The sequence below is a fragment of the Microcebus murinus genome, chromosome 1 (genome assembly GCF_040939455.1).
Source record: "Microcebus murinus isolate Inina chromosome 1, M.murinus_Inina_mat1.0, whole genome shotgun sequence".
NCBI classification, from domain to species: domain Eukaryota; kingdom Metazoa; phylum Chordata; class Mammalia; order Primates; family Cheirogaleidae; genus Microcebus; species Microcebus murinus.
Window position 1 is genome coordinate 21987511 of NC_134104.1, and position 26835 is coordinate 22014345.

The window sequence follows — 26835 nt, forward strand, 5'->3', positions numbered from 1 at the left end:
TACCTGCAAATATGGAAATGCCTTATAAGAAAAACAGAATCAACTTATCTCAAAAAAGCTCTTTACACAAATCAATTTGTTCTCTGTCATCAGAAATAGAAGCAGATTATCTATTCAGTAATCCTCAAAAGGGACATGACAATCAACCACTGATACACAAGAGAATATGTATGGATAGTTTTAGGATCCATTCCTTCTTGTTACAAATATGTTACAAATTTTCAGCAGCTTTGTTCCAAGAAATGGTACAATTCAGTTATGCAGTGCAATGCAAAAGAGGGGATAACACTGTTAGAAACTTAGCAGCCTTCATCTCTTTAATTATAAATTGGGAAAAATGAAATGGAGAATTCAAGCCTGTGCATGCAGTTCAATCACAGTCCCTGAGCTGGAACCAAGGCACTCATGTTCCAAATGCCGATTTTATCTATAGTCACTGAATATGTTTTGATGGAAAACATCATCAATTATGAATACTTGTTTGCCGGGAGTTTCTTTAAAAAATAAGGTAGGAGAGCTCTTTAGCTGTTCATTTTGTGTAACCGAGAGACAACAGATACTGTTTTGTAGTCTTCAGAAATTAAATATTGGCTAATTAGTCTTCAGATATACAAAGCGTGAATAATAAGTACAATGTTTTATAATGGAGTACACTTTCTTCTTAGAGGCAAAAATCAGCGAAGAATAAATAAAATAAAATATTCATGAATTTCAGTACTAATGAAAGTAATGAAACAAATGTGGCAAACATTTTGATACAGTATTGAAATATTTTGATACAGCATAAAATTTTTCCAAAGTTCTCATATACATATAAATTTAATATGTGTATGTGTATATATGTACGTACACACATATGCACAAATATATATATATTTATACATACGCACATCTATATACACACCTATATACAAATATATATTTTATAAACAATTTTAATATATTTTACATATTTGGCCATTTGGAGAAACACTGTGTTGGTGAGAGTATCTGGCAAAGAAAAGGGAAAAAAGTGGCTATCTATAAAAGATAAATTAAATAACTCAAGTGCCCATCAATACATGAATAGATTAACAAAACATGGTATAGGTATACCTTAGAATACTACTCAGCCATAAACAATGGTACATCTGATACATCTCATATTAACCTGGATGGAAGTGGAGACCATCCTTCTAAGTGAAGTATCACAAGAATAGAAAAACAAACACACAAACACCACACAAACACACAAACACCATTAAATTGGAACTAATTGATCAACACTTATGTGAACATTTGGATATAACACTTATCGGAAATCAAACAGGTGGGAAGGAGGAGGAGAAGATGGGTAATTTCACACCTAACAGGTACAATGCACGTTATATGGGGGATGGACACACTTATAAGTTTGACTCAAACTGTACAAAAGCAATTCAGTAACCAAAACACGTGTACCCCTGTGATATTCTGAAATAAAAAATAATAAAATAAAATAAAAAATAAATAAAACAAAAAAGGAGAAATTACAGAGCATGCACATAATTTCATACACATGGTGCCTCAATCTCTGATTTTGTACTAATGTACCTTTTAATTCACTGTGCAGTTTCAGGAAGAAACTGCCAGAGGCAGGGAACTGGTGCAGCTCACAGCTTATTCAAGGTATGAACCCCGATAAGTTAAGTCCACATGATTACTCACATTTCAATATTTAATCTGCCTCAGTAGTTAATTTCAAATCAATACTCTTCATTTTTAGTTTCAACTTCTCCCTCAAAAGAAGATCTTGGTTCCCATTTCTAATTTTTAACCAAATCTTCTTCTTCCAGGAATCAAATGACTATTTTTCTCCCTAGCTTTCCTAAACTTGAAAACATTATTTTCCTATCTAGTCTAGAAAAGAAAAGAAAAGCAATTAAATACATTTTCTTTTAAAAATTTTAGTTTCTTTTATATTATAAGCTCCTGGAGGGCTAGTCAGGTTATGTAATTTGGTTTATTCCAAATTTATTACCAGTACCATGCTATACATTGAGGACTGTCCCCAGGATTTTACAGAGGGAGGTACTCAGGCCTTCAAAGTCAAAGCAAACCTGCACTCACGCCTCATCTTGGCCAATACATACTTGTGTGACCTCAGGCAATCACTTTCTCTGTTCCTTCATTTCCTTATTTTTAAAATTTTAAAATAATAATAAAAGTTGCATGTAGATATAGGTATTAAATAAGCTCAAGCATAATATTAATCATTTTCTTTGGACAGTGTGCAGGACATAGCACCTTCATAAAAGAACATAGTATCCTTACCTTATCATTCATCAACTTAACAACAGTAAAACTATGCACAATGCTAATAGTTTCCTTTCATGGTGACCTGGCAGGAAGAAGATAACTCTTTTGCCAGCCAGCCTGAGTTTGAACTACAACTTTTTCACTAAGCAGCTTTGTCAGTTTGGCAAGTCATTAAATCTTTTCATTTTCTTATCTACAAAAGAGAATCAACCTCAAAAGTAAGTCTGAAGACTTATATGAGCTCACACATGCAAAGCACATAAAAACAGTACACTGTAAGTACTTTATAAATGTTGGCTTTGATGCTTTTTATATTCTTTGCCAAAATGGGTCTTTTCAATATTCCTGCGGCAGACACATTTAACTACACTATTCTCCTCCTTCATTCTTCCATAGGAGATAGACACTGAATTTGATGGTCCAGTCATGTACTTCAAGGGAGGCAGATCTCTTCATCAATAATAAAAAAGTTAATTATTTAAGGGATATCATGTTAACGTCATTATTCTCACCACTGACTAGTTTAGAAGTGATCATATGAAACAATTCTATTCAATGAGAATTGAGGGAAGTCAGCTAGACAACATAGGAGGATTTTTCTTTCGAAGGAAGCCAATGAAAGAAACACAGGCATAGCTTGGAGATATTACTAGTTTGGTTCTAGACCACCTCAATAAAGCAAATATTGCAATCAAGTGAGTCACAAACTTTTGGTTTCCCAGTGCATACAAATATGTTTACACTATACTATAGTCTATTAAGTCTATTAAGACTAACTATTAGTCTATTAAGCAATAGAAATATGTCTAAAATATACATACCTTAATTAAAAAATACTTTATTGCTAAAAATGCTGATGGTCATCTGAGCCTTCAGTGAGTCATAATAATTTTGCTGGGGAGGATCTTGCCTCAATATGGATACCTGGTGACTAATCAGGGTGGTGGCCACTTAAGGATATATTTGGCTATGGAAATTTCCTAAAATAAGATAACAATAAAGCTTGGTGCATAGATTGATTCTTCTTTTCATGAAAGATTTCTCTGTAGCATTCAATGCTATTTGATAGCATTTTACCCACAGAACTTATTTCAAAATTGGAGTTAATTTTCTCAAGCCCTGCCATTCGTTTATCAACTAAGTTTAAGTAATGTTCTAAATCCTTTGTTGTCATTTCAACCAGGGTCATGAAATCTTCATTAGGAGTAGAATCCATCTCAAGAAACCCCTTTTTTTGCTCATCCATAAGAAGCAAATCTTCATGCATTGAAGTTTTATCATGATATTGCAGCAATTCAGTCACATCTTCAGGCTCCACTTCTATTAATAGTTCTAGTTCTCTTACTCTTTCCACTACATTTGCAGTTATTTTCTCCACTAAATTCTTGAACCCCTCAAAGTAATCCATGAGGTTTGGAGTCAACTTCTTCCAAACTCCTGTGAATGTTGACATTTTGAACTTTCCCCAGAATCACAAAGGCTCTTAATGGCATCTAGAATGGAGTATCTTTTCAAGAGAGTTTCAATTTATTTCGCCCAGATCCATCAGAGGAATCATTATTTTTGGCAGCTAATGAAATGCATTTCTTAAATAATAGAGACTTGAAAGTCTAAATCACTCTTTGATTCATGGGCTATGGAATGGATGTTGTGTTAGCAGTTTTAAAAACAACATTATCTTTGCACATCTCTATTAGAGCTCTTGGTTGACCAGATACATTCTCAATGAGCACTTATATTTTGAAAACAATATGTTTTTCTGAACACTAGGTCTCAACAATAGACTTACAGTATCCAGTAAAATACGTTGTAAACAGACGAACAGTCATCAGGCTTTGTTGTTGCATTTATAGAGCACAGGCAGAGTAGAGTTAGCATTAATTCCTAATGGCCCTAGGATTTTCAGAATGGAAAATCAGCACTGGCTTCAACTTGAAGTCACCAGCTGCATTAGCCCCTAACAATAGAGTCAGCCTATCCTTTAAAACTTTGAAATCAGGCATTGACTCTTTCTAGTCATTAGATTCCTAGATGGCATCTTCTTCCAATGGAAAGCTGTTTCATCTACATTGAAAATCTGTTGTTTACTGTAGCCACCTTCATCAATGATATTGGCTAGATCTTCTGGATAACTTTATGCAATTTCTCCATCAGCACTGTTGTTTAACCTTACACTATTATGTATGGAGACAGTTTCTTTCCTTAAACCTCAAGGACAAAACTGTGGTAGCTTCAAAACTTTTTTTCTGCAGTCTCTCAGCCTTCAAAGATTTAATGAGAGTTACAATCATGTTCTGGATTAGGCTTTGACTTACAAGAATATTGTGGCTGATTTGATCTTCTATCCAGAAGCCTTCTCCTTATCAGTAATAAGGCCGTTTCACTTTTTTATTGTCCATGTGTTCACTGGAGTAGCACTTTTAATTTCCTTGAATAATTTTTCCTTTGCATTCACAACTTGGCTGACTGTTTGGCACAAGATGCCTAGCTTTTGGCCTGTTTTGGCTTTCAACATCTCTTCCTCACTAATAATCTTAATCATTTCTAATTTTTGACTTAAAGTGAGAGGCATGTGACTCCTCATTTCACTTGAACACTTATAGGCTATTGTAAGGTTATTAATCGGCTTAACTTCGACACTGCTGCGTCTCATAGAGCAGGAGACTCAGGGACAGGAAGACAGGGAACCACCAGTCAGTGGAGCAATGGAGCAATAAGAACATACACATTTATAGATGAAGTTCGTCATCTTATATGGACATGGTTTGTGATACCCTAAAACAACTACAGTTTTACCATCAAAGATCACTGATCAGAGATCACCAGAAGAGATACTAATGTAATAACGAAAGAGTTTGAAATAATACAAGAGTTACCAAAATCTGACACAGACATCTGAAGTAAGCGCATGCTGTTGAAAAAATGGCACCGATAGATTTGACACAGGGTTGCCACAAAACTTCAATTTATAAAAATCACAATGTCTGTGACATGCAATAATTCATAGCACAATAAAATGAAGCATGCTTGTATTTCTTGCTTTCCTAAACTTCATATATTATTACATAAGAATGTAAAACATGGAGTCGCTGAAGCCAGGTTTTTTCAACAAAGTCAAGTAAAAACAACCAAAACGATGAGTCAAAATGTGAAATTCAAATCTGCCTGCATGTGGCCTCTTACATGCTATAATAGATTTTTATTTTTAAGCCACTTTGAATTTGTTGTTCTCTTCTTTGCCCCTAAAAGCATCCTAAACTGATATAACTTCACTATGAGAGCATTCAGTAAGTCAACCACAAACTGATGACTTACTGAATTATTAATAATAGTTTCACAATAAAAGAAGACATTTAAAGATATAGCTTATATTTAAATATTAATGTTTATATAATCCTTAATGAATTATACTAACCTGAACAATCAAATTGTCCCACCTTATAACCACCCCAACCCCCCACCCCCAAATAACTCCAAATCTTACTGGTTCTCCATGCTCATTAATATTTTAAGTTGATAAAAGATTTGCTCATTTACTAATTGGCAGTCACTAACCTGGACTTGACCACTCAAAAGAAATGGCCAGATACTATGGTAGTTCTCTGTTCGTAATTTTTTTAGGAACCTCCATACTGAATTCCAAAATGGCTGTAGTAATTTGCATTCTCAAAAATAGTGCACAAAGCTTCCCGTTTTTTCCACATCCTAACCAACATTTATCTTTTGTCTTTTCAATAATAATTATTCCAACAGGTGTCAGGTAATATCCATTGTGGTTTTTAATTTCCATTTCTCTGATGATCAATGATGTTGAACATTTTTTTCATAAAATTGTTGGAAATATTTATGTCTTATTTTGGAAAATATGTATTCAGCTATTTGGCCCACTTTTTAAATTAGGTTATTTGTTTTCCTGCTGTTGCAAGTATTTTCTCCTATTCTATAGATTGTCTTTTCACTCTGTTGATTGTTTCCTTTGCTGCACAGAAGCTTTTTAGTTTGAAACAATTTTTTAGTCTGATGCAATTTCATTTATTTATTTTTTCTTTTGTTGCTTGTGCTTTTGGGGTGATATAACCCAGCAATCCCACTTCTGGGTGTATACCCAGAGAAAATGAAATCAGTATGTCAAAGAGATATCTGTACTCCTGTGTTCATTGCAGCAGAATTCACAATAGTCAAGATATAGAATCAACCTAAGTGTCCATCTATGGATGAGTAGATAAAGAAAATGTGATATATAAATATATAAAAATATTTAATATATGTAGTCTCTCTATATAACAAAACATTATTCATTCTCTAAAAAGAATAAAATCCTGTCATTTGTAACAACCTGGATGAATATAGAAGACATTTATGCTATATAATATAATCCAGGCTCAGAAAGAAAAATACTACTTGAGCTCAGCTATATGTGAAATCAAAAATAGTTGAGCTCACAGAAGTAGAGAGTAGAACAGAATGGTAGCTGCTAGGAGCTGGAGGATGGGGAAAATGCAGAGAGGTTGGTTAAAGGGTACAAAGTTTTAGCTAGATAGCATGAATAAGTTCAGGAGATCTACTGCGTAGCACGGTGACTACAGTTAATACAATGTATACTTGAAAACTGCTAAGTGATTAGATCTTTCATACTCTACTACAAAAGAGATAACTATTATGAGGTGATATATATGTTAAACAGCTTGATTAAATAATTTCATAATACATATATATGTCAAAAATTATTGTATATTGTATATTGCAATATATACAATTTTTATTTGTCAGTTACACCTCAAAGAGCTGGGGGAAAAAATAAATGACCAGAAGAAAATGGTAAAAACCTGAAGTGAGAGATACTACTAGTGATTGCTTTCTTCCTTCAACAATTCCTTTCTACTTCAAGGAACCATGCTTTAGTCAGCGGAATGAGTATAATTTTAGAACCAACTGATTCTGAATTTGAATTGCAGATTTTTCATTTATTATATGCTACATACCTTTTATGTAATTCTATTCCCTCATCTGTAAAATAATAGTTCATAATTCCTCGATATGTTTTGAATAAAAAAATGAAGTAACCCCTATGAAAATACCCTGCAGAGTAACTGACAGATTTTCTTCTTCGTTCAATAAATTCACCAAATATTTACTGAGGACAACATAAATAAACCCTATTCACTGAGGAAACAAGGTTGCCAGTAATCATTCTATGTAGTGTTGGGCATCTCCTTCTCCCCTTGTATGCATGTAACTAGGTCAGATTTTATCTAAGCTCTTCAAACATCTGGCACAACCACCCACATCCCCACTTTCCTTTAGCTGATGAATTATCCTCCTTGAAACAAAACAGTGATTGATCTTTACTATGAGTGTTTACTGTCCTTTATCATTCAAACTCACTCAGCTCTCTGCATGCATTTCTGCTCAGGGGATTAGAATGTGTTTTGAAGTCATAATTCGTTCAAGACATTGTACACTTATAAAAACTTACCTCCTCCCATCACACACCCACATCCATGTTGATCACCTGAGACATGGAGACTTATTAGTGAGTTTGGGCGGGGATGGGAGCTCACTGACCAGGAAGAGTCAAGTGAAACTGAGTCCCCTTTCCCGCCACGGTCTGTAGTTTAATTCTTTGATTTTCCTGGCAAGAGGGAGGTATGTCCTACCTTAAGAAGTCACTGTTCATCAAACAATTGCTGTATTAATGCACAGTGTAGGAAGGAGGATATTTTTAATAAAATGTTTCATTAGAATAGAAATGAAACAGGGACTTGAAAGCAAAAATACATTAGCAACTTGGGGCATTGCATAATAGCTCAGCATTTTGTATAAAGAAGTGTCATTTTAATAACATGAGAATACTAAAGTTGAACATTTCATAACCATTTTGGATATAGTTGTAAAAGTTTTCATAAAGCCTAAAGGATGGCATAATGTCATTTAATAACCTATGTTGAATTTGTTTTTAAATTGCAGACCACCTGCAAACCCCACAGAGGTAGAAAGCATTAGCATGGGGCTTGTAAGGGGGCTTTGAAATAAAAGGACTCATCCAGACAACTAATTAAAGTGATTATAAAGTATGTCACATTTGAGGGGGAAAATTAAGGCAAAAATGGATAAATCAGAAGCAGTAGTGAGACCTTTAATTGCAAACTGTGTTTCAAGTTAAAAGCAGCATAGACAATAATGGTAACATTAATGGATAAATGGTAGGCAGACAAATAAATAGGTGATAAAAATATTTTGGAGTATCTGGAAATGTATTCTGTCCAATTAACTTAAATGCTTTTATCACTGAAGTTAGACCTAGAGAACATTATAAAAATCATGAGAAAAACACATCCATCAGACAAAAGAGGATTTCTGAGGTTAAATAAAATATTATAAAAAAAGATGACAAAATCCAAGTGCCTGTGAAAAAAAATAAGGTAAAACAACTCTTTTCTTACTTTTCTCTTCTTACTATACATAAAGTTTAGAATTGGTTTCCAATAAGCATTGAATGAATAATCAACCTTTAATTAACCATAGGGGATTATGTTGATTTTGAGAACTTTAAATACTTGCTTTAATGACATATCAGACATTTACTATCGACAATATTTAATCTGGTTAATTATGCCATTATCAACATATCATATCCCTCTCATTTATTTATATATTTCAATATATCTATTGAAGACTTTTGAAAACCCAACTACATAACTGCCTCCTATGCCTCACATAATGCTTCAATAGAACAAATCTTATGACTAGATTTAAGTTTGTCTTATTCCTAGACAAATTAATTTTCAGTGAGGAGATAAGATCAGGAATAAAGCAGGTCATCTTTGCTATTCCTCCTGAATTTTTCACTGTGACTTTATTATTTTATAGACATTCATATATTTACTGAAGGTCTGCCAGTGGCATGCCAGTAATATAAACAAAATGCTTGAAATAAATACCCAGACCAACATATAGTATATTTTCAACAAACAAAATCATTATTCAAAAGCAAGAGTAAATATGTTTTTTAAAAGTCAGTCAATCTGGTTCATGCTTGCTGGGTAATATTTACATATTAATTCAACATATATTTGCTAAGCATCTACTATGTTCCAAGAATACACATGAATTTACAGTGAACTCTACTCAAGTACACTGCATTTCATGGGAAGCCAACAGGGAAAGACATTCGTGCTCCCAAGGAATTCACATGAAAGATCACAGCCGAGTACTGTGTGTTTGACCTGCAGAATTCATGTATGTTATCATCTTTGATTGACTCTACAATGCCTTAAACAATGACTTGTATGTAGTAGGCAATTAATGTATATTTGTTAAAACAATGAAGGCCGTCTTCGGTGATGAGACACTCAAGCTGAGTCTTGAAGAAAAATAAGAAAACATGTGCAGGCAAAGAAAAGTAGGAAAAGTATAAAATATACAGGCTATATACACACAGGGTTCAAGGCTGGCAATTCTAGGCATGGTATAAAAGTATGTTGTGTGCATAGTAATGAGCAAGGAGGCTGAGAGAAGAGGATTGTGCAAATTAATAAAAAGCAAAAGTATTAATATTTCTAAGTCAGGAACTCCCAAATAATTGAAATGAAAGGTAGATATTTAATTAAAATTAATAGCATCCTGAAAGCATAGTCCAAAAGTAAATTTGAAGATCATAATGATAAAAAATATGTACAATATCATAAAAGAATCTTTGATAATTGCTGCATGGGCATGAGTAAAAGAAACATTTAGGTAAAACCAGAGACACTGTAATAGGAAAATGTGACATATCTAGAGTAAAATATATCACACTTCACCTCTTTGAGGTTCATTTTCCTATGTTCCAAATCAGAAATAGTATCTGACTTTCAGAATAGTTGTGGTAAATAAAATAGGGAAATTAAAGTTGACTAAAAAAGAGTTTTGTCAGTTACTGTGCCTCACAGTGTATGGTATATATATTTTGAAATGTTGTTTTTATAGCATAATTTTTAGCCTTTGATAATTCAAAAGTTCTACATGGTGTAAAGTATTAGTATACAATCTCTGGAATAGGTGGTGGGAAGCCAGTTATTCCATGCTAAGGGGTATGAGAAAAAAATGAACAGGATTCAAAATGAGCTTCATTTCAGTTGGTATTAGAAAGTTATTAATATAAGTGCTGTAAGTAAATAAATTTTAAAAATCAAAAGCATATAAATATCACAGATCAGTACTCTGGCAAAGCATGTGGCACATACCTATACCTATATTATATATTAATCTTTATTTTATTTTTTTGAGACAGATATTCTCTCCGTGGCCCTGGCTAGAGTGCCATGGTATCATCATAGCTCATTGCAACCTCCAACTCCTGGGCTCCTGAGGAGTAGCTGGGACCACCTGGCTAATTTTTTTCTATTTAAGTTAGCTCAGGCTGGTCTCGAATTCTTGATCTCAAGCAATCCTCCCACCTCTGCTTGCCAGAGTGCTAAGATTACAGGCGTGAGCCACTGCCTGACTGATCTTCGCACAAACTGTATTTAATATTTCTCTCATGCATGACACTTACACAGTTACTGCTAGAACATAAAAATGCAACTGCTCTGCTCAGCCAATGTATTCAATATTTGTGATTGGTAAAGAATAATAATCAGAGAAAAATTAAGGACAATAAATTAGGACAATACATATAAAATTAATCAGAAAGCCTAGTATTGGAAATACTAGACAACTCATTGGGAATGAACGAGTTACAATAATAGAAAAAAGGTCCACAAGTCCTGTCATTAATAGTTAGAATAAAGTATAAGTGTGCTTATTTTCTTACACTGAGACCTATTCATATTACAACATAGGTATTAGCCATACAACATTGACTTATTTTTCTAGCAGGGACATGCATTTCTGCTATAATGATATATTTGCATCCCTGAAAATCTCTTGTGTCTACAACATTGTTCAGTAAAAAACATCATAGTTTATGGAAAGAAACAGGATTAAGAGGCAATCATTCAAAACTCACAATTTGTAACCAAACACTCACAAAACCCATTAACAATCTTAATTAAAATATTAGCACAGTTCATCCTCTAATGGTATTTGCACCTAGCTTTTGTATCTTCTTTCAAGATGCAAGGCCTGAAGGGCATTCACTTTATAATGCAAACTATGATCCACAATGTAGCTTTTAAAAAATAAAAATGAAGTAAACAAACAAAACAAATATCATTTTTCACAGGGCAAAATGACTTCCCAGTTTCTTTAGCTACACTCTCTATTTTGCCATATGCATGTTGTACTGGAAATCAAAATGTTCTTTTTGGTTAGGGCTAGGGTACCAAGATGTTCTTTAGCTACTAAACAAATACTTGTACTAAAAGAAGGTATTTGAGTTAATTTTTTTCTATATTTTCCTTGATGTCTTCATAGGTTGATTAGGCTTTCTCTTAATTGCGAGAAACCTTGCTCTTGAGCACTTAAAAATTAATAAGCTGAGAAAATCATATATGAATTGCCTGCTTTATAATACACCACCCCCCTTTTTACTAATGGTTTAACAAGGTCAGATGCATCAAAGAAACATATTGCAGCAGAAAAATCTGAATTGTATCTTAAATGCTCCCTGGCTACTACAAATGTGGGTGTTGATGAACAGAACATATTCAAAACCTCTAGGTAAATCAGTCACTCTCGATCTCAAAAATGTAATGTATAAAATGTGATTTTTATCAGGATTAAATGAGATAATGAGTGAAAATGCCATCACAGGTCCCCAGCATAGAATAGGTACTCAAAAATATTAGTTTCTTTTTCCTCCTTTGGACACTAATAAAAGAAAAAAAAATTCAACTTTATATATTCAATCCCAAAGATCTTTTTGCTTTAAGTTTTTAGGTTTGCCCCCCCCCTTAGGGTTTTTTGTTTGTTTTTATTTTTATTTTTATTTTATTTCTTTTTATTCCTGGTAGTCTAAATAAAAAAACAAAGAAAAAAAAACAAAAACAAAACCAAAAAACTATGGATCAAAGAAAATGATTTAAATGAAAAATATATAAGATCAAATTTCAATTATAGGCTTTTGAAATTTTATCCCAATTTCTAAACATATACTAAATAATATTTAAAGTACAAATGGAGTTGGAAGAAGGTGGTAAAGGTAGCTATTAAATAAAAGTAGAGAAACGATTCTAAAGAAATGACAAATAAAAAAATCAACAGTTTGCATTTTCAAATTTATTATTGATAATTTTATCTAGATATCCCATGGATACAGCAAAATTAGCATGTAATTTTTTAAAATAACAAGTTAAAATTGCTAAAAATAAGTGTATTTTTTCATATTTATTTCCCTATTTCTATTAAGAGATAATTTTTCTTTTCGTTAAGTAAACTTAAAATTTCGAGTACCACCTTCCTCCCAATTTCTCAAACTGAATTTGTTGCTCAGATCCATTAATCCTGCCACAGAAACATGTGGCATGTTCACTCACTCTTTTCCCTTGTCCTCTGTTCCATCCTACACATGGCCAGCAAACTAAATGAAGTTTAAACCATGTTATTTTCCTACCCAAACAATGGCTCCCAAAGATCTATATGAGACTCAAAGTCCAGCATGGCCTTGCGGTCTTTCAGCCTCCCATTCCCACCAGTATTTCCATAATTGAGTCTAAAGACTCACCTTTCCAAAACGTTTAATGAATCTAAACAGTTTTATAAATTCTTAAACTGGCTTCATTAAAAGGGATTACTTCTGTCCTCTGAACATTTACCTCCTTTCCTGTAATTTGTTCACCCATTTTGTTCTCCATATATTATTTTCTTCACTTAGTCTCACCATGTTGAAGCCCTCTCTGCTTCAGTGGGTGGCAAGGTTCTGCTTCAGAGGCTAGACTCAGGACTTGTCCCAAGTTCAAGTCATTGCTTTCTAGCCGTGCAACTTTGTACATTACTTAAATTTTCTATGCCTCATAGCCCTCATATTTAAAATGGAGATGATAATAGGATAAAAATTAGAGGATTATGATAATGGAAGCTGGCAGTTAGTAAACATCCAATTTTAGGTGCTGTACTCCTAAGGACTCACTTAGATTATTTCGTTTTTAATTAATAAAACTTCCTTTTCCACTTTCCAACATTTCATACAACAGTTTTTTTATATCTGTTTTATGCTTATTTGGCTTTTCAAATTTATATATTTTTGTCTTCTCAGCTATCAACATTGAATTCTACATACCGCCCTTCCCCCCTTACATGCAAATCTTCAAACAAATATATCAAATACATTTAAAAATTAGGCATTGAACTAGAAGCAGAAAATCTACTTCTAATTCCAGATAACTACTAACTATAATTGATACATAGGAAAATAAGATAATACTTCTATATCTCAATTTCTTTATCCATTAAAAAAAGCTAACAGTTTCTTGGCTTCTTAATGATCATAAGTTACAAGGTGATGGAAAGCACTTTGAACAAGTGGTCTATACTGTTATAAGGTGCTGACATTATACTCATTGTAAGGCATCAACAAGTGTTTGTTAATTGATTAACTGACAAAATAACACACAATTTAAAATCTGTTTCTTTAAGCTGAAGACATGTTAGATTAATTTTTAAAAATCGATGAACAAGTTTAGTGTTAAGAGAACTGAATTAGGAACTTGGAGACCACAGAGTTATTAACCCTTTTGCTTTTTTGTTTGCTCTTTAGTAAGTCACTCATCCAAATTCTTTGCCCATCTTAAGCTTCTTGGTGACTAGTAAAAACTTGATGTTGGCCCATAGAAAGGATTCATGATATATAAAAAGCAACCCATTCCTCAAGACCATTTACTGCCATCTGCTGGTGGAGTGTAAAAATAAATATGTATTCTATCACGAATACTAAAAGTGGCGCCTCCTGGAGTTGAACCTTTGCAATCATTCCTACTAATCCTGACCAATGAGGTGCCTGAAACAGAGCAGGTATTCAATGTTAGATAAATGAGTAAATGATGAATGAGTCATTCTCATTAGTGACTTAGATAATCTGTCCCCCCAATATTTTTTAAACACAAACAGCTTATGATGATGTTTCAAAAAATTAAATGAGATTTTTTAAACCATACACAAATTTATATGTAAATATATTATTAAAAAATATAAAGAATGCCTGGCATAGTAGGGTTAACATTTTTCAAGACACCTATACATGTCTATTATCACAATTGTTCCTCATGGCTGAGTGTCAAGATCAACTAGTCAGATAGTTTTATATCAAATTTTCAGATAAACATATAGTGGATCTAAGAATTTCAGTTGCTTCTTCAAGGGTAACAGACTTTTTGGAGTCTAAGTCTTCTGATTCAAAATACAATGCTCTTTTCCCTTCCCTGTTAGTTCTAACAAATAAAATAGAATCAAAAAAATTTGATCAATTCACCTGAAATTCTTCAAACTCTCATCTTTTTACTGCCATGTTTATAAAATTTCTTAAAACTCCACATCATCCCTCTTAATTATTTAAATTCAGGCAAGTCTATTTCATTGCATCATAGCTTTCTAACATGTCTTAGCATGTCCGATGAATCGTTAATGGTACAAGAGAACAAGTGAAACTAGGAAATATGTTGAAAGCTATTTGGGACCAGCACTATTATTATAACTCTAAATAGTTAAAAAGTTATTAAAATATATAAAAGCTTACCATAGAGAAGTACTTCTATTTGCTGAACAATTAAAGAAAGCTTGGCTCTATGAAGTGCAGGAATATTACAACTAATAAAAGCATAAAAGCACTAGTTGCATCTTAAAATGTTCTAATATCATGTAATTTGCAAAATTCAAACTAATATATAATCGTTTAAATAAGCCTATCCTCAATTTAATTGGGATTGTATAAAGGGCACAAGGAATTTAGAATTTAGGGCAATAAAACTTGAAAAACAATGATATTCCCTTGATAAGAATATTAAAATTATTAAATTAATTTCGTGCACACCAACACTGAGAGGATTAATTTTATTTTGGACCAACAAATAAAATAAATAAAAGCAATTTAGACTCACTCTACTACTTATCAAGCCCTTTTCTTCATGCTCCCAAAAGTTCATTGCTAGGAGAGATGACCCTGAAAACAGATACGTTAAAATGATTTCCCCAATGTCAAAAGCCAGACAGGGAAGCAGGACCAGTTCCAGAGCATTCAGATTGTCAATCTTGTTATTACTTGCATTGCTTCCACACAAGGAAAGAGGCAAAAACAAATCCCACTGTTCGTCTTGGTTACTAGCCTCAATCTCTGTAGCTCATTTCTCTGACCCATTACAAACTAGCTCTATTTTTGAAAGAAGGGCATTTTATTTACAAAATTATATGAAGTTTGACTTTCTTCAGGTACTGAATGAGGTTCTTTTGTTCCATTAATTGCTTCTCTAGGAGGACATTACCCCTGGGAGAACATTAGCCCCCATGTCATTGAAAAGACTAATCTGACACTCTGGGACCCACCAACTTCTCTTCTTGCTCTAGGGGCTCCGAGTCAGCATTAGAATTAAAGTGAGAAAATGCTCTGCTTAACTCCTTTTACATGAAGTAGGGAAGGAAATCTTCTGGGTTATTCATTGACAATAAAGATATTAATTTACAAAGCCTCTCTTCTCAAAGTGCAAATGAATATGCAGTTGATTTAACAGAAACCTTGCACAATGAGGCTGATATCAAAGAATTAGAGCAGGGTAGATAGAAAATGGAAAAGAGACACTGTAACCATGTAACAACCCAGACAGAAGATGAGCTTGTGGTGATCTCTCCTGTAGACTTGAAACTAGTAAACACCTACACACCTGTGTTCTATTTTTAGAGGGTAAATTTCTCTAATGAACAATGACTTACTAATACTTAATCTGAAAGAATAAGCAGATGCCTGGTTTAACTAATTAACTGGGCAATTCTCCCCTCTGTCCCCATGATTTTGGCTTAGGTCCCCATGATTTTGGCTTAGGTTAGGGTTCTAACTATGTATGTCTGAACTGGATTGCAGGAGAGATGAATAACACTATTCTTACCTTAAGGTTTAGTACAACAGTGCTTCTATTTTATCTATGTAAGCATCCAAGAATAGATGTTTATTAATCATACTTGAATAATTTTTAAAAGGAGAAGAAAATAGTTTTAAAAATTAAAAATTCTCAGAAAAGTAACCCATGTATACTACAGTTTGGGAATTTGAATGTACAAAGATCCAAACAGCAAATGCACTGTTAATCAGAAACTCAAGTTATCATTTGTGATATATGATGACAGAGACTATGAACAACTTTTGAATACAAAAGAAAAATAATTGCAAAAGTTACAGAATTACAGAATTTCCCTTCCATTGACAATTAAATTCAGACTTGACAATTAAATTCCAACCTTACCTCATTAGATATTAATCTTACAATGGAAATGAGAGGCTTTTAAAGGGGTATTTCTGCTACAATAAAAACTGCTCTCACTACAGTAGAACAATAAGGTTATGTTCAGCATTAGGAGTAAAACTATTAGGCCTCGTTAGCTAATTATGGTATTGGCATTCACTTAAGTTAGTCAGTTTCTCACTTATGTCATTTTCTCCTATTCAACTGCTGCAGTTCAAAACGTTTTGACTGCTTAAAAGGGAATACATCATTGTTGCCTTTCCCCAGTCTAACTGCACACCACTTTCCAAAGCAATAGCTTCAATCATGCTTCATAAAATCCCCTGCAAGTATATTGTTGGAAACATAAATCAGCAAGCTAGGATTTTAGTATTTCTAAGGCAAGCCTAGGGATCACTGACTGGCAGTTTTTCCATGGCCTCATTTAAAAAAGAATAAACAAAATTCTGAGTTACACTAGGTCTATTTTTTAAAACACAGCTTCCAGTGGTGTGTCTGATACTTGCTGCTGCATCCTTAATTAGAGAACAAAACACTAGCATAAAGGAATTGGGCTCCGGGATGAGGATTTCTATTTCCAGGCATCTCTGACTTCATTAGGACACACAGCACAGAAGTACTACATGTTTCTTTTCACAAAAGCTAGGTCCCTCTGATATGCATCTGTGTCTCCAGGAGTGCCATGCATTCGCATTCTGAAATTGTACTAGATAAGAGAGATCATCTTTACAAGGATACTCTCCTTCTACTGTTTCATTACAGTGAATATGGGCTTTCCTCCAGACATGGTTCAGTCTCAGAGCCCCTCTTTATAACCACCTCTATTCAGAATTATAAATTAGCTGAATTACAATGTCACATATACATTACATATATAGACCCAAATTATATATGTCTATGTGTAGTATTGAAGCCTAGCTATCTAAATATTCCTAGATTTCCCTTATATCCCCAAATTCCAACACACTTAGGCTCTGCAATGATAAATGCATAGATTCTTCTTCTCCAAACCACTCACAATGTAATCATAAAGTCTGCATAAACTTGCTTCCTATTAAGCCCCCATCTTTCTCCACACTATCTACACTTACTTAATTGCAGTTGTATTTTAACTGAAACGTTCAGGGACTGCTTCTTAGTATTCAGAAATACCTGTCTATATTATAAATGAACAGTTAAACACAATCAGCAGGTCTCCAAAATCAAAGCAGCAAATCTGTAGGGCATAAGTGTATGTTAATCTTTGCTATAAGAGCAATTGAATGAACAGTCTGAGCTGATACTAGTTTCAGATGGACATAACTACAATTTTGCTAATGCTGAAATATTCCATGCTCTGTGTTATTAAGGGAAAATGAGTAGCAAAATGAGTACCAAGACACTTTACAAACTATGGCAATATATAGTATTTGCATTCTGATTTCTGAACTAAAATCTGCATCCCATCGTGTTTCATCAGCCACTAACACTACAGCTTCAGGGAGAAGGGCAGAGAAAGGAAGGCTTCACATCCAAAATGTCAAGCCCTGCTGAAGAATGATAGAAAGACTAGAAGAGCAGAAACAACCATTTTCTGGCTTAAAATGGAGTTCTACCACCCCCTGCTGGACTAAATGAGCAATACAGGAGCAGCTAAAAAATGCTTAGAATTGAATATAGTGGAGATATTTTAACTTGTCTTGTAATTTATTATTTTCTTTAAAAAAAAAAAAAATTCCATGCCACACTAGTAATATAACATTATCTACAATTATTACACATCTCAAAATTAGTGCTATTTTCATTTCCTTTAAAGACTTCCACTAAATGCATGTTTTAGCATTTTGTGCCCCCAATTAAATGTCCAAACTTGTCTGGACAGTAGAAAATGCTTCCATTCATTGTAAATATATTTTATGTGACGGTGTTGTATCTAAACAAGCAAGACAGATTCATATCTATGTCTGTACAGACAAACAGAGGTAGCTTCCACAAATTCTCTCTCAGGTTATCCTACTGGGCTATTCATTTTTTCTTTTAGAGATAAAAAATCTCCTACCACCAGTTCACCACAACCCCCAAAATCTCTTACAGGTGCAATTACAATCTAACGTTATAAAATTTTTCAACCTTGCTGTATTAATAAGGGGTTGGGAGGCAGGGGGGTCAAAAATGAATGACTGCAACACATCCCTAATTTTATCCATTTGCTTTCTTACACACAACATCCATGGCCCCTCTCTTAGTTTCCAACAGAAATAAGCCATCATCGTTCACTTGATAGTCAGAAATTAGGGTCTTGGAGAGAAGGGGGGAAAAAAGTCCCAAGAATTGAATCTCTTGCACACAACAGATATTTTACAAATGAGTTTAACGTTGATAGTTTTTCCTGCTTCTGTAAAGCACCATCGTGCCCTTTCCTTCCGCAACCTCAGCTATTTAACTGTTAAAACACACCAACATGCTCATCCAATTTTTGATAATGAAAATAAGAGAAAGCCAAAAATCCCAGGAAAAGAAGCAATTTGCCCCGATCTCCTGCTCGTTGATCCCCATCTTCAATTCTGTATTTTTTTTTTTTTCTTTTTCTTCTTCTCTTATTTAAGGGTCTCGACAAAACGGATACAATTTTAGGGGCAGCTAACAGAGAGAGCGAAAATAATAACAACAACAACAACAACAATAACTGTAACTTTAGTTATTTCCTTTAATTCTTCCTGCGCCTCCCTCTCTGCCTCTCTTGGTCGGGTGGAAGGGGGAGGGAAAGTAAATGCAATAAAGCACCACACTCCTACCTTGCCCGCTACTGACAAGCAACCCGAGCAGGTAGAAGGAGAGGAGGAGGCTCATGTTCAGGACGTGACACCGGTGGACAGTTTCAAAGTTATTAAGTCCAGCCCTGGAGAGAGAGAACCTTCCGCTGCCCTGGCCGCCTCTGCTAGAGCCGCCGCCGCTCCCGGGGTGCCCCAGCCGCCCGCAGCCCGCGCGCTCCTCCTCGCAAAGTGACTGCAAGCTCCGCTCTTGCCGCACTATATCCAGGCAGCGGCGGCGGCAGCGGCGGCAGAAGCAGCAGCAGCAGCAGCAGCGGCCGCCGCGGCGGCAGCAGAGCCGGGCGGGGAGGGAGGCGGGGGCGGGGGCTCGGGGAGGGGAGGCGCGGCCGAGGCGTATCCCTCCGCGCCGCACGGCGGTCGCTCACTCCCTCTAGGCGCGCAGCCTGGGGATTCGTCCGCAGTCGAGCCCAAAGCCACGGGTTCGGTCCCCGGTGCCTCCAGCTAGGGTTGCCGCCGCGACCCCGCGGCCGCCACCGGTACGCCCGCGAGAGACGGCGCCACTCGCCTGCCAGCCATCTCCAGGCTGATGGACGCCTCTGGGCCGAGCAGGGGGAGGGCAGCCTCGAGCTCCCTCGCAGCCGCCGGCCACTTCGGGGAAGCCGAGCTGCTGCTGCCGCGGGGCCCCGCACCCCAAGCGCGCCTGGGCTCAACTGGAGCGGGGCTCCCACTCTGGGGCGGCGGGCGGTGGGGGTCCCGCAGCCCTCGCTCCTTCAGGGGCGTGGGAGGAGGGCGATTCTGTGCCTCCCCTCTCGCTCCGGCCCGGAGCAGGCTGGCACCTGGCGCGGCTGCCCGCTCCCCACGCTTGCCAGTCGCCGCGGCAGAGAGGAAGCGGTTGTCCTCCGCCGGTGTCTACACTGCCCGTCTACTCGGACGCTAGAGAGGCTAGGCGGAAAGATGTGCGGAGTGTTTCTTTTACATCTCGACCGAGCCACTGCTGAGAGCAGTGCCTTGAGGGAGAGACCCTGGGGAGGGGTCGAGGAGTGGGGAGGGCTGCGTTCAAGTCTGCTGTCGGCCTTAGCCGTGTCCTTAGAGCAGTGCAGAGTCTCGCCTTGCCTCACTCTGCGGGCTCTGCCCCCGTCCCCAGCGCGCACCGTAAGTCAGGTCCCCGCGAGGGGTGCGCCAAGGGAGGTCCTGCGAGTGCGCCAGGACGAGTCGTGCGGGGACCCTTCCTCAGGCCAGTCCCGCCTGTCCCCTTCCCCCACACCCACCTGCCTGCGTGTGTGCACGAGTGTACACTGAAGTGAGGGGGGGGGTTGACACCAACCCATAACTAACTCTTTTTTTCCTGAAGGTTGGGACATAATATTATTTCTCCTGGAAGGGTAGGAAAAGGATGGTCAGATCAATGTCAAATCTGCTGCAAGAGTGGGTAAGAGCCGGGATCACTGGACCCAGGGCCTTTGTGGTTCTGGGCCCCCACCCTTGTCATAGCGACCTGCTACAACTGACTGACTCCTCAGAGTACTCAACTGCCTGCCCCAGGCTCAGGGAGGACTTTTGGCTCTTTCCTTATCAAAGAGGGCACGGAAATAAGAAGGGATATAAATATCCTAGAGCTCGGAATCTAGCTCCTGCCTGGGGACTCGATGCTGGAATGGACGTTTCATTGCCTTCACAGAGAGGGCTAGGAACGAGAGTAGACAGAAAGTAGCATGGATAGGGGAGATACTGTCTGCGGCGAGTCCTCTCCAGGCAGAACGGTTTATACAGATGATTCACTTACTTGGCATCCTGGGATGGAGTTATCAGAAAGAGAGCAGGAAGAAAGGCAGGTCTCAACGCTCACCATTGCCAGACTCCTTTAAGCAACAGTCCTCTCAGTACCTCACAGCTTGTGAGCCTCATTTTTCCTCTTGATTTTATAGCAGACAATATATTTAGGAAGTTATTTTGCCAAGGCACCCTCCTCATACGCTTTACTAGTTCTGGGATGTACCAACCCCACTTAAGCTCAAGATCAGATCTTTGCAGGAAAAGGTGGAAACAGAACATTCATAGGTGTGAAGGACCAATAAGTGATATATTGACACCTTTTCTTGATTTCTCTAGGGGGTCAAGAAATGCTATACAGCCAGCCTTCCATATCTACAGTTCTGGATCCTCAGATTCAACCAACCTTGGATGGAAATTATTTTTTAAAAGTAAAATAGAATAATAATACAATGATAAAAACACTACAAATAAAAACAATACAATATAATGACTATTTGCATAGCATTTATATTGTATTAGGCATTACATGTAACCTAGAGATTATTTAAAATATACAGAAGAATGTGTTTTAGTTATATGCAAATACTATGCCATATAAAGGACTCGAGCATCCAAGGATCTGTGGGGGGTCCTGGAACCCATACCCCTGCGGATACCAAAGGATGACTGTACACACACATACACACACATGCACACACACACACAATCACAGAACATAGTTTAAAGGATACTTACTACCTGTGCCAAATGGCCTCTTTACCAAACCTGCAATTTTTCAACCTGACATCAGGAATAGCCAAGTGCTTAGCGCATGCACGCACACACATACACGCGTGAGCGTGCCCTTTCCTCCCCCTCCTCCACAATCAGGGAAATACTGACAATTGGTTTCTCTTCTACATCATTACAAGTCGAATTACTTTTATCTCAGGCAATGGGTTAAACCATGCCAGAAGAGAATTTGTCTAGAAGCCTAAGAGGTAATTTAGACATTAAATCTTCTTAGGGTAAGGTCAGTGAGGAAGTGGGTAGCAATAATCTATCAGGCATTAATGAAATTTCTGATTAGTGGTTTGTCTTAATATTGTAATCCTGTGTGTAGGTGTGTGTACGTGTGTGACAGAGAGAGTACATCCGTGTGTATAGAAAAGATAATGGACAAACCATTGGTACTCAGGAATATAGAAGGGTGATACAACTATTGATTCTGTCCCTCAGTTTCCTAATAGTCTCTTGTTGGAGAGATCAGGCATAAGCACACAATTCGATCATATAAATCAGGTTGTAAAGTTGACATAAGAAATGTGAAAACAAGTTTCTATTGTGGCATAAGAGGAGGGGATCATTTCTGAATAGGGGATTAAGAAAGGCTTTGAGAAGCTTTGAAGAAAGGGTAGAAATTAGATAGAGACTTGAGCAGAGCAGAGAAAAATTTAAGCAAAGCCTGGGGGTGTGAAACCACACAACGTGTGTGGAAAGCACAGAGAAGTCTAATTTGAAAAACACGTGGAGTGTAAAATAAAAAGGTGGGATAGTTTTGCTAAGAAACCTGATAATTATTTAATTTTTTTATTTTTAATAATTATGGGTATGTAACAGCTGTATATATTTATAGGGTACCTATGATGTTTTGATACAGGCATGCATATAATGCATATTAATCAAATGAGGGTAACTGGGGCATCCACCAGCTTAAATATTTCTCATTGCTTTGTGTTAGGAATAATCCAATTCCATTCTTTTAAAGTATACCATAACTTGTTGTTGACTACAGTCACTCTGTTGTGCTATCAAATATTATTCATTCTATCTAACTATTTTCCCCCAATTAACTATCCACACTTTATCTCTCCTTTATCTCCCCTTTATCTCCCCTTCTCACTACCCTTACCAACGTCTGGTATGATCATTTATTCTATTCTCTGACTTCATGATATCGATTGTTGAAATATTTAGTCCCACATATGAGTGAGAACATGTAAAATTTGTCTTTCTGTGCTTGGCTTTTGTCACCTAATGTTCTCGAGTTCCATCCATGTTGCTGCAAATGACAGGGCTTCATTTTTATATGGCTAAATCATATGCCATGTGTATATGTTTATATTTTCTTTATCCAATCATCCACTGATTGACATTAACGTTGATGCCAAATCTTAACTATTGTGAATAGTGGTGCAATAAAAATGAGAGTGCAGATATCTTTTCAATAGACTGATTTTCTTTCTTTTGGATATATATCTAGCAGTGACATTGCTAGGTCATATGGTAGTACTATGTTTAGATTTTTGAGGAACCTCCATACTGTTCCTTGTAGTGAGTTGCACTAATTTGCATTTCCACCAATAACGTATGAGGGTTCCCCTTTCTCCATATCCTCACCAACGTTTGTCATTGCCTGTCCCTTTGATAAAGGCCATTTCAATCAGGGTGAGATATCTCATTATAGCTTTGATTTGCATTTCTTTGATGACTAACGATGTTGAGCATTTTTTCATATACCTTGTGGCCATTCATAGGTCCTCTTTTGAGAAATGTCTGTTCAGATCTGTTGCCCATTTCTTAATAAGATTTTGTTTCTATTGAGTTATTTGAGCTCATTGGATATTCTGGTTATTAATCCCATGTCAGATGGATAGTAAGAAAATATATTCTCCCATTCTGTGTGTTGTCTCTTGACTTTGTTGATTGTTTCCTTTGCTGTGCAGCAGCTTTTTGCTTTATGTAATCCCATTTGTCTAATTTTGCTTTCATTGTATATGTTTTGGGGGTAGTACTCAATAAATTATTGCTCAGACCAATGTCCTGGAATGTTTCCCCAATGCTTTCTTTTAGAAGTTTCATAGTTCTAGATCTTAGATGTAAGTCTTTAATGCATTTTGGGTTGATATTTGTATATGGTGAGAGATAAGGGTCTAGTGTCATTCATCTGCATATTGATATCCAGTTTTCCTAGCACCATTTATTGAAGAGACTGTCCTTTCCACAATGTATTTTCTTGGCACCTTTGTCAAAAATGGGTTCACAATAGATGTGTGGATTTATTTCTGGGTTCTCTATTCTGTTCCTTTGGTCTATGTTTCTGTTTTTATACCAGGACCATGCTTTTTTGGTTACTACATCTCTGTAGTATAAATTGCAGTCAGGTAATGTGATTCCTCCAGTTTCGTTCCTTTTGCTCAGGATGGCTTTGGCTATTCTGGCTCTTTTTTGGTTCCATGTAACTTTAGGATTATATTTTGTATTTCTGTGAAGAATGTCATTGGTATTTTGATAGGAATTACATTGAATTTATAGGATGCTGTGGAAAAGTTTACAATATTGATTCTTCCAATCCATGAACATGGATTATCTTTCCATTTTTTTGTGTGTCCTCTTCAATTTCTTTCACCAGTGTTTTGCAGTTTTCATCGTAGAGTCTGTTCATTTCTTTGGTTAATTTTATTCCTAGATGATTTATTTTATTTGTAGCTATTGTAAATAGGATTACTTTCTTGAAGAAACAGGATATTTACAGCCTCTCAGAATGTAAGTCCTAACGTGCATAGTCAAGAAGAGTCAGAACGGCTGTCTCCATCCCCAGGGCCAGAAGCCTAATTGTGAGTCATAGACTCACAGGAAGACGGTGATTTGAATGTGCCCCTCAAAAAGCATGTGTTAGAGACTTAAACCTCAAAGCTGCAGTTTTGATAGTTGGGGTCTAATGGTAGGTATTTAGGTTATAAGGACTCTACCCTCATTAATGAGTCGATGTCAATTATAAAAGGCCTAAGGCTGTGAGTTTTTGCACACTCTCTCTTGTCCCTGTGATGACTTCCACCATGCTATGAGGCAGCAAGAAGGACCTCACCAGATGTGGCCCTTTGATCTTAGACTTCCCATTTCCCAGAAGTGTGAACTAAATACACTTCTATTGTTTATAAATTACCCAGACTATGGTATTCTGTGATAGCAGCCAAAATAAACTAAGATAATTATTAGCTAAGGCTTTTGTGGATTTTCTCCATCATGGTCCTATATTTATGCTGCTGTGATGACTTAATAGCAGAATGTCACATACTCAAAGAAACTTTCCTCAACTGCTTCTTAGCCAAAGGTAGAAGTGCTTCCCCAGGGCTCCGTCAGAAGCACCTTCATTTCCCAGTGCAATGACAAAGTGATATATTGCCTGACATTTGCTTGGTCAGTTCCTCTTCTTAATAGATTGATCATGTGATTACAACATGTAGAAAAATCCTCTCCACTCATTGTTCTCCCTGCTTCAAAACAGTGCTTCCCATTATGCAGACCTTGAGTACTATTATGAAATACACCAAAACTATGAACATGACTAAGCCATGTGCACTGTGTAGGATATAAAAGGTATAGAAATTCATCCTCCCTCCTTTAGGCGACTCATAATTTACATTTAAGGCCATTTATCAACTTCATCTACCTGAGGAAATGTTTCAGAGGCTTAGTTGGAGCTTTAGTTATTTCATTTATAAAAATAAGAGCAAGTTGAACAAAACTCAGGAATCTATGAAAAGCTGAGTACCAACAGGACTGGATGCATGGTTAAATGAAAGCAGATAAATTTGATTTAAAAGAATCAATAAAATGAACATGAAGGAGTAGCAGAGAGATAGAAAACGATAAGGTGCATTATATGTGGAAATTATCTTCTCAGAGAGATTCTGTTTCTTACATTTGCAATCTGTTCTTGCAAAAAGTATACAGGTACATAATGTACACATAAAGTCTATGTGAATGGTGTGCTGTGGCAAGTATTTAAATATGATTTTTATTTGTGTATTTCTAATGTTATTTTTGTTTAATCTCTCTGTTGATGGAATTCATGTGTGTTAAGATCATAGTATTAGGAAATTGGACACGCCATGTGTTCATTTATATTTTTAAAATGTCACAAGCCATTATACCTATTCATTTACTTGTCTAGAAAATTGCCTGTTTTGACTTTTTTTATTACCACAAAGAAGAAAAATACCCACTGTATATAAAGACAGATAGCCCAAAACGTCTATAAATAGATGATCCTGCTACTGCCTTCCCCTCTCCATTAATGCCACTTTTTATAATGATCGTGTCTTTGAAAATAATTTCAACTTTCTTGATACAACATTTTAGACACTTAACCACGCTATTTGTGAGTATATGACAGCAGCTAGTTTAGTGGTAGATTTTAGATTTTAACACCTTCCTTTACAAATGCTGTACTTTCTCAGCTGCTCTACAGGAAATTAAGAAACAGAAGAGACAGATTTATAGTACTGAGGCACCCTAATTGTCCCAGATTCTTACTTTTTAATTTCTTTCAAGATACATGGGGTCATTTTCCTTCATGGCTACTTCATGTTCCCTCTGGGCAAATAACTGCTCACTTCGCTCTGAAATTATGCAATAACTGCCTATAATTTGCCACTTGCCAGAATAATATTTTTCTTAACTCTAAGGGGATATATTTTTCTTCACCAAGACATTCCTGGAAAATATAATGATGGACAAAGCAGAAAACGTAACAAACCTATAACACATTGACAAAACTGTGATTGACACAATTTCAAAAACATATTTAGGACAAACACAGACAGGAAAAAGGAATCAAGCAGTAGCTAGCAATGAAACTATTTGATATGACAAGGATCATGATGTGAAATGCAGGTTGCCCAAAT

General features: G+C 36.3%; 1 protein-coding gene across 2 annotated transcripts in view; it reads right to left on the reverse strand.

Annotated features, from left to right (window-relative positions):
* Nucleotides 1-19700, reverse strand: part of NCAM2 (neural cell adhesion molecule 2) — a 503392-nt gene extending 483692 nt beyond the window's left edge. For both annotated transcript variants that reach the window (XM_012735842.2, XM_012735843.2), the window contains exon 1: nucleotides 19418-19700. In XM_012735842.2, the coding sequence (XP_012591296.1) occupies nucleotides 19418-19472 (55 nt within the window). In that variant the 5' untranslated portion in view covers nucleotides 19473-19700. The remainder of the gene's footprint in view (nucleotides 1-19417) is intronic.
* Nucleotides 19701-26835: the final 7135 nt, after the last annotated feature.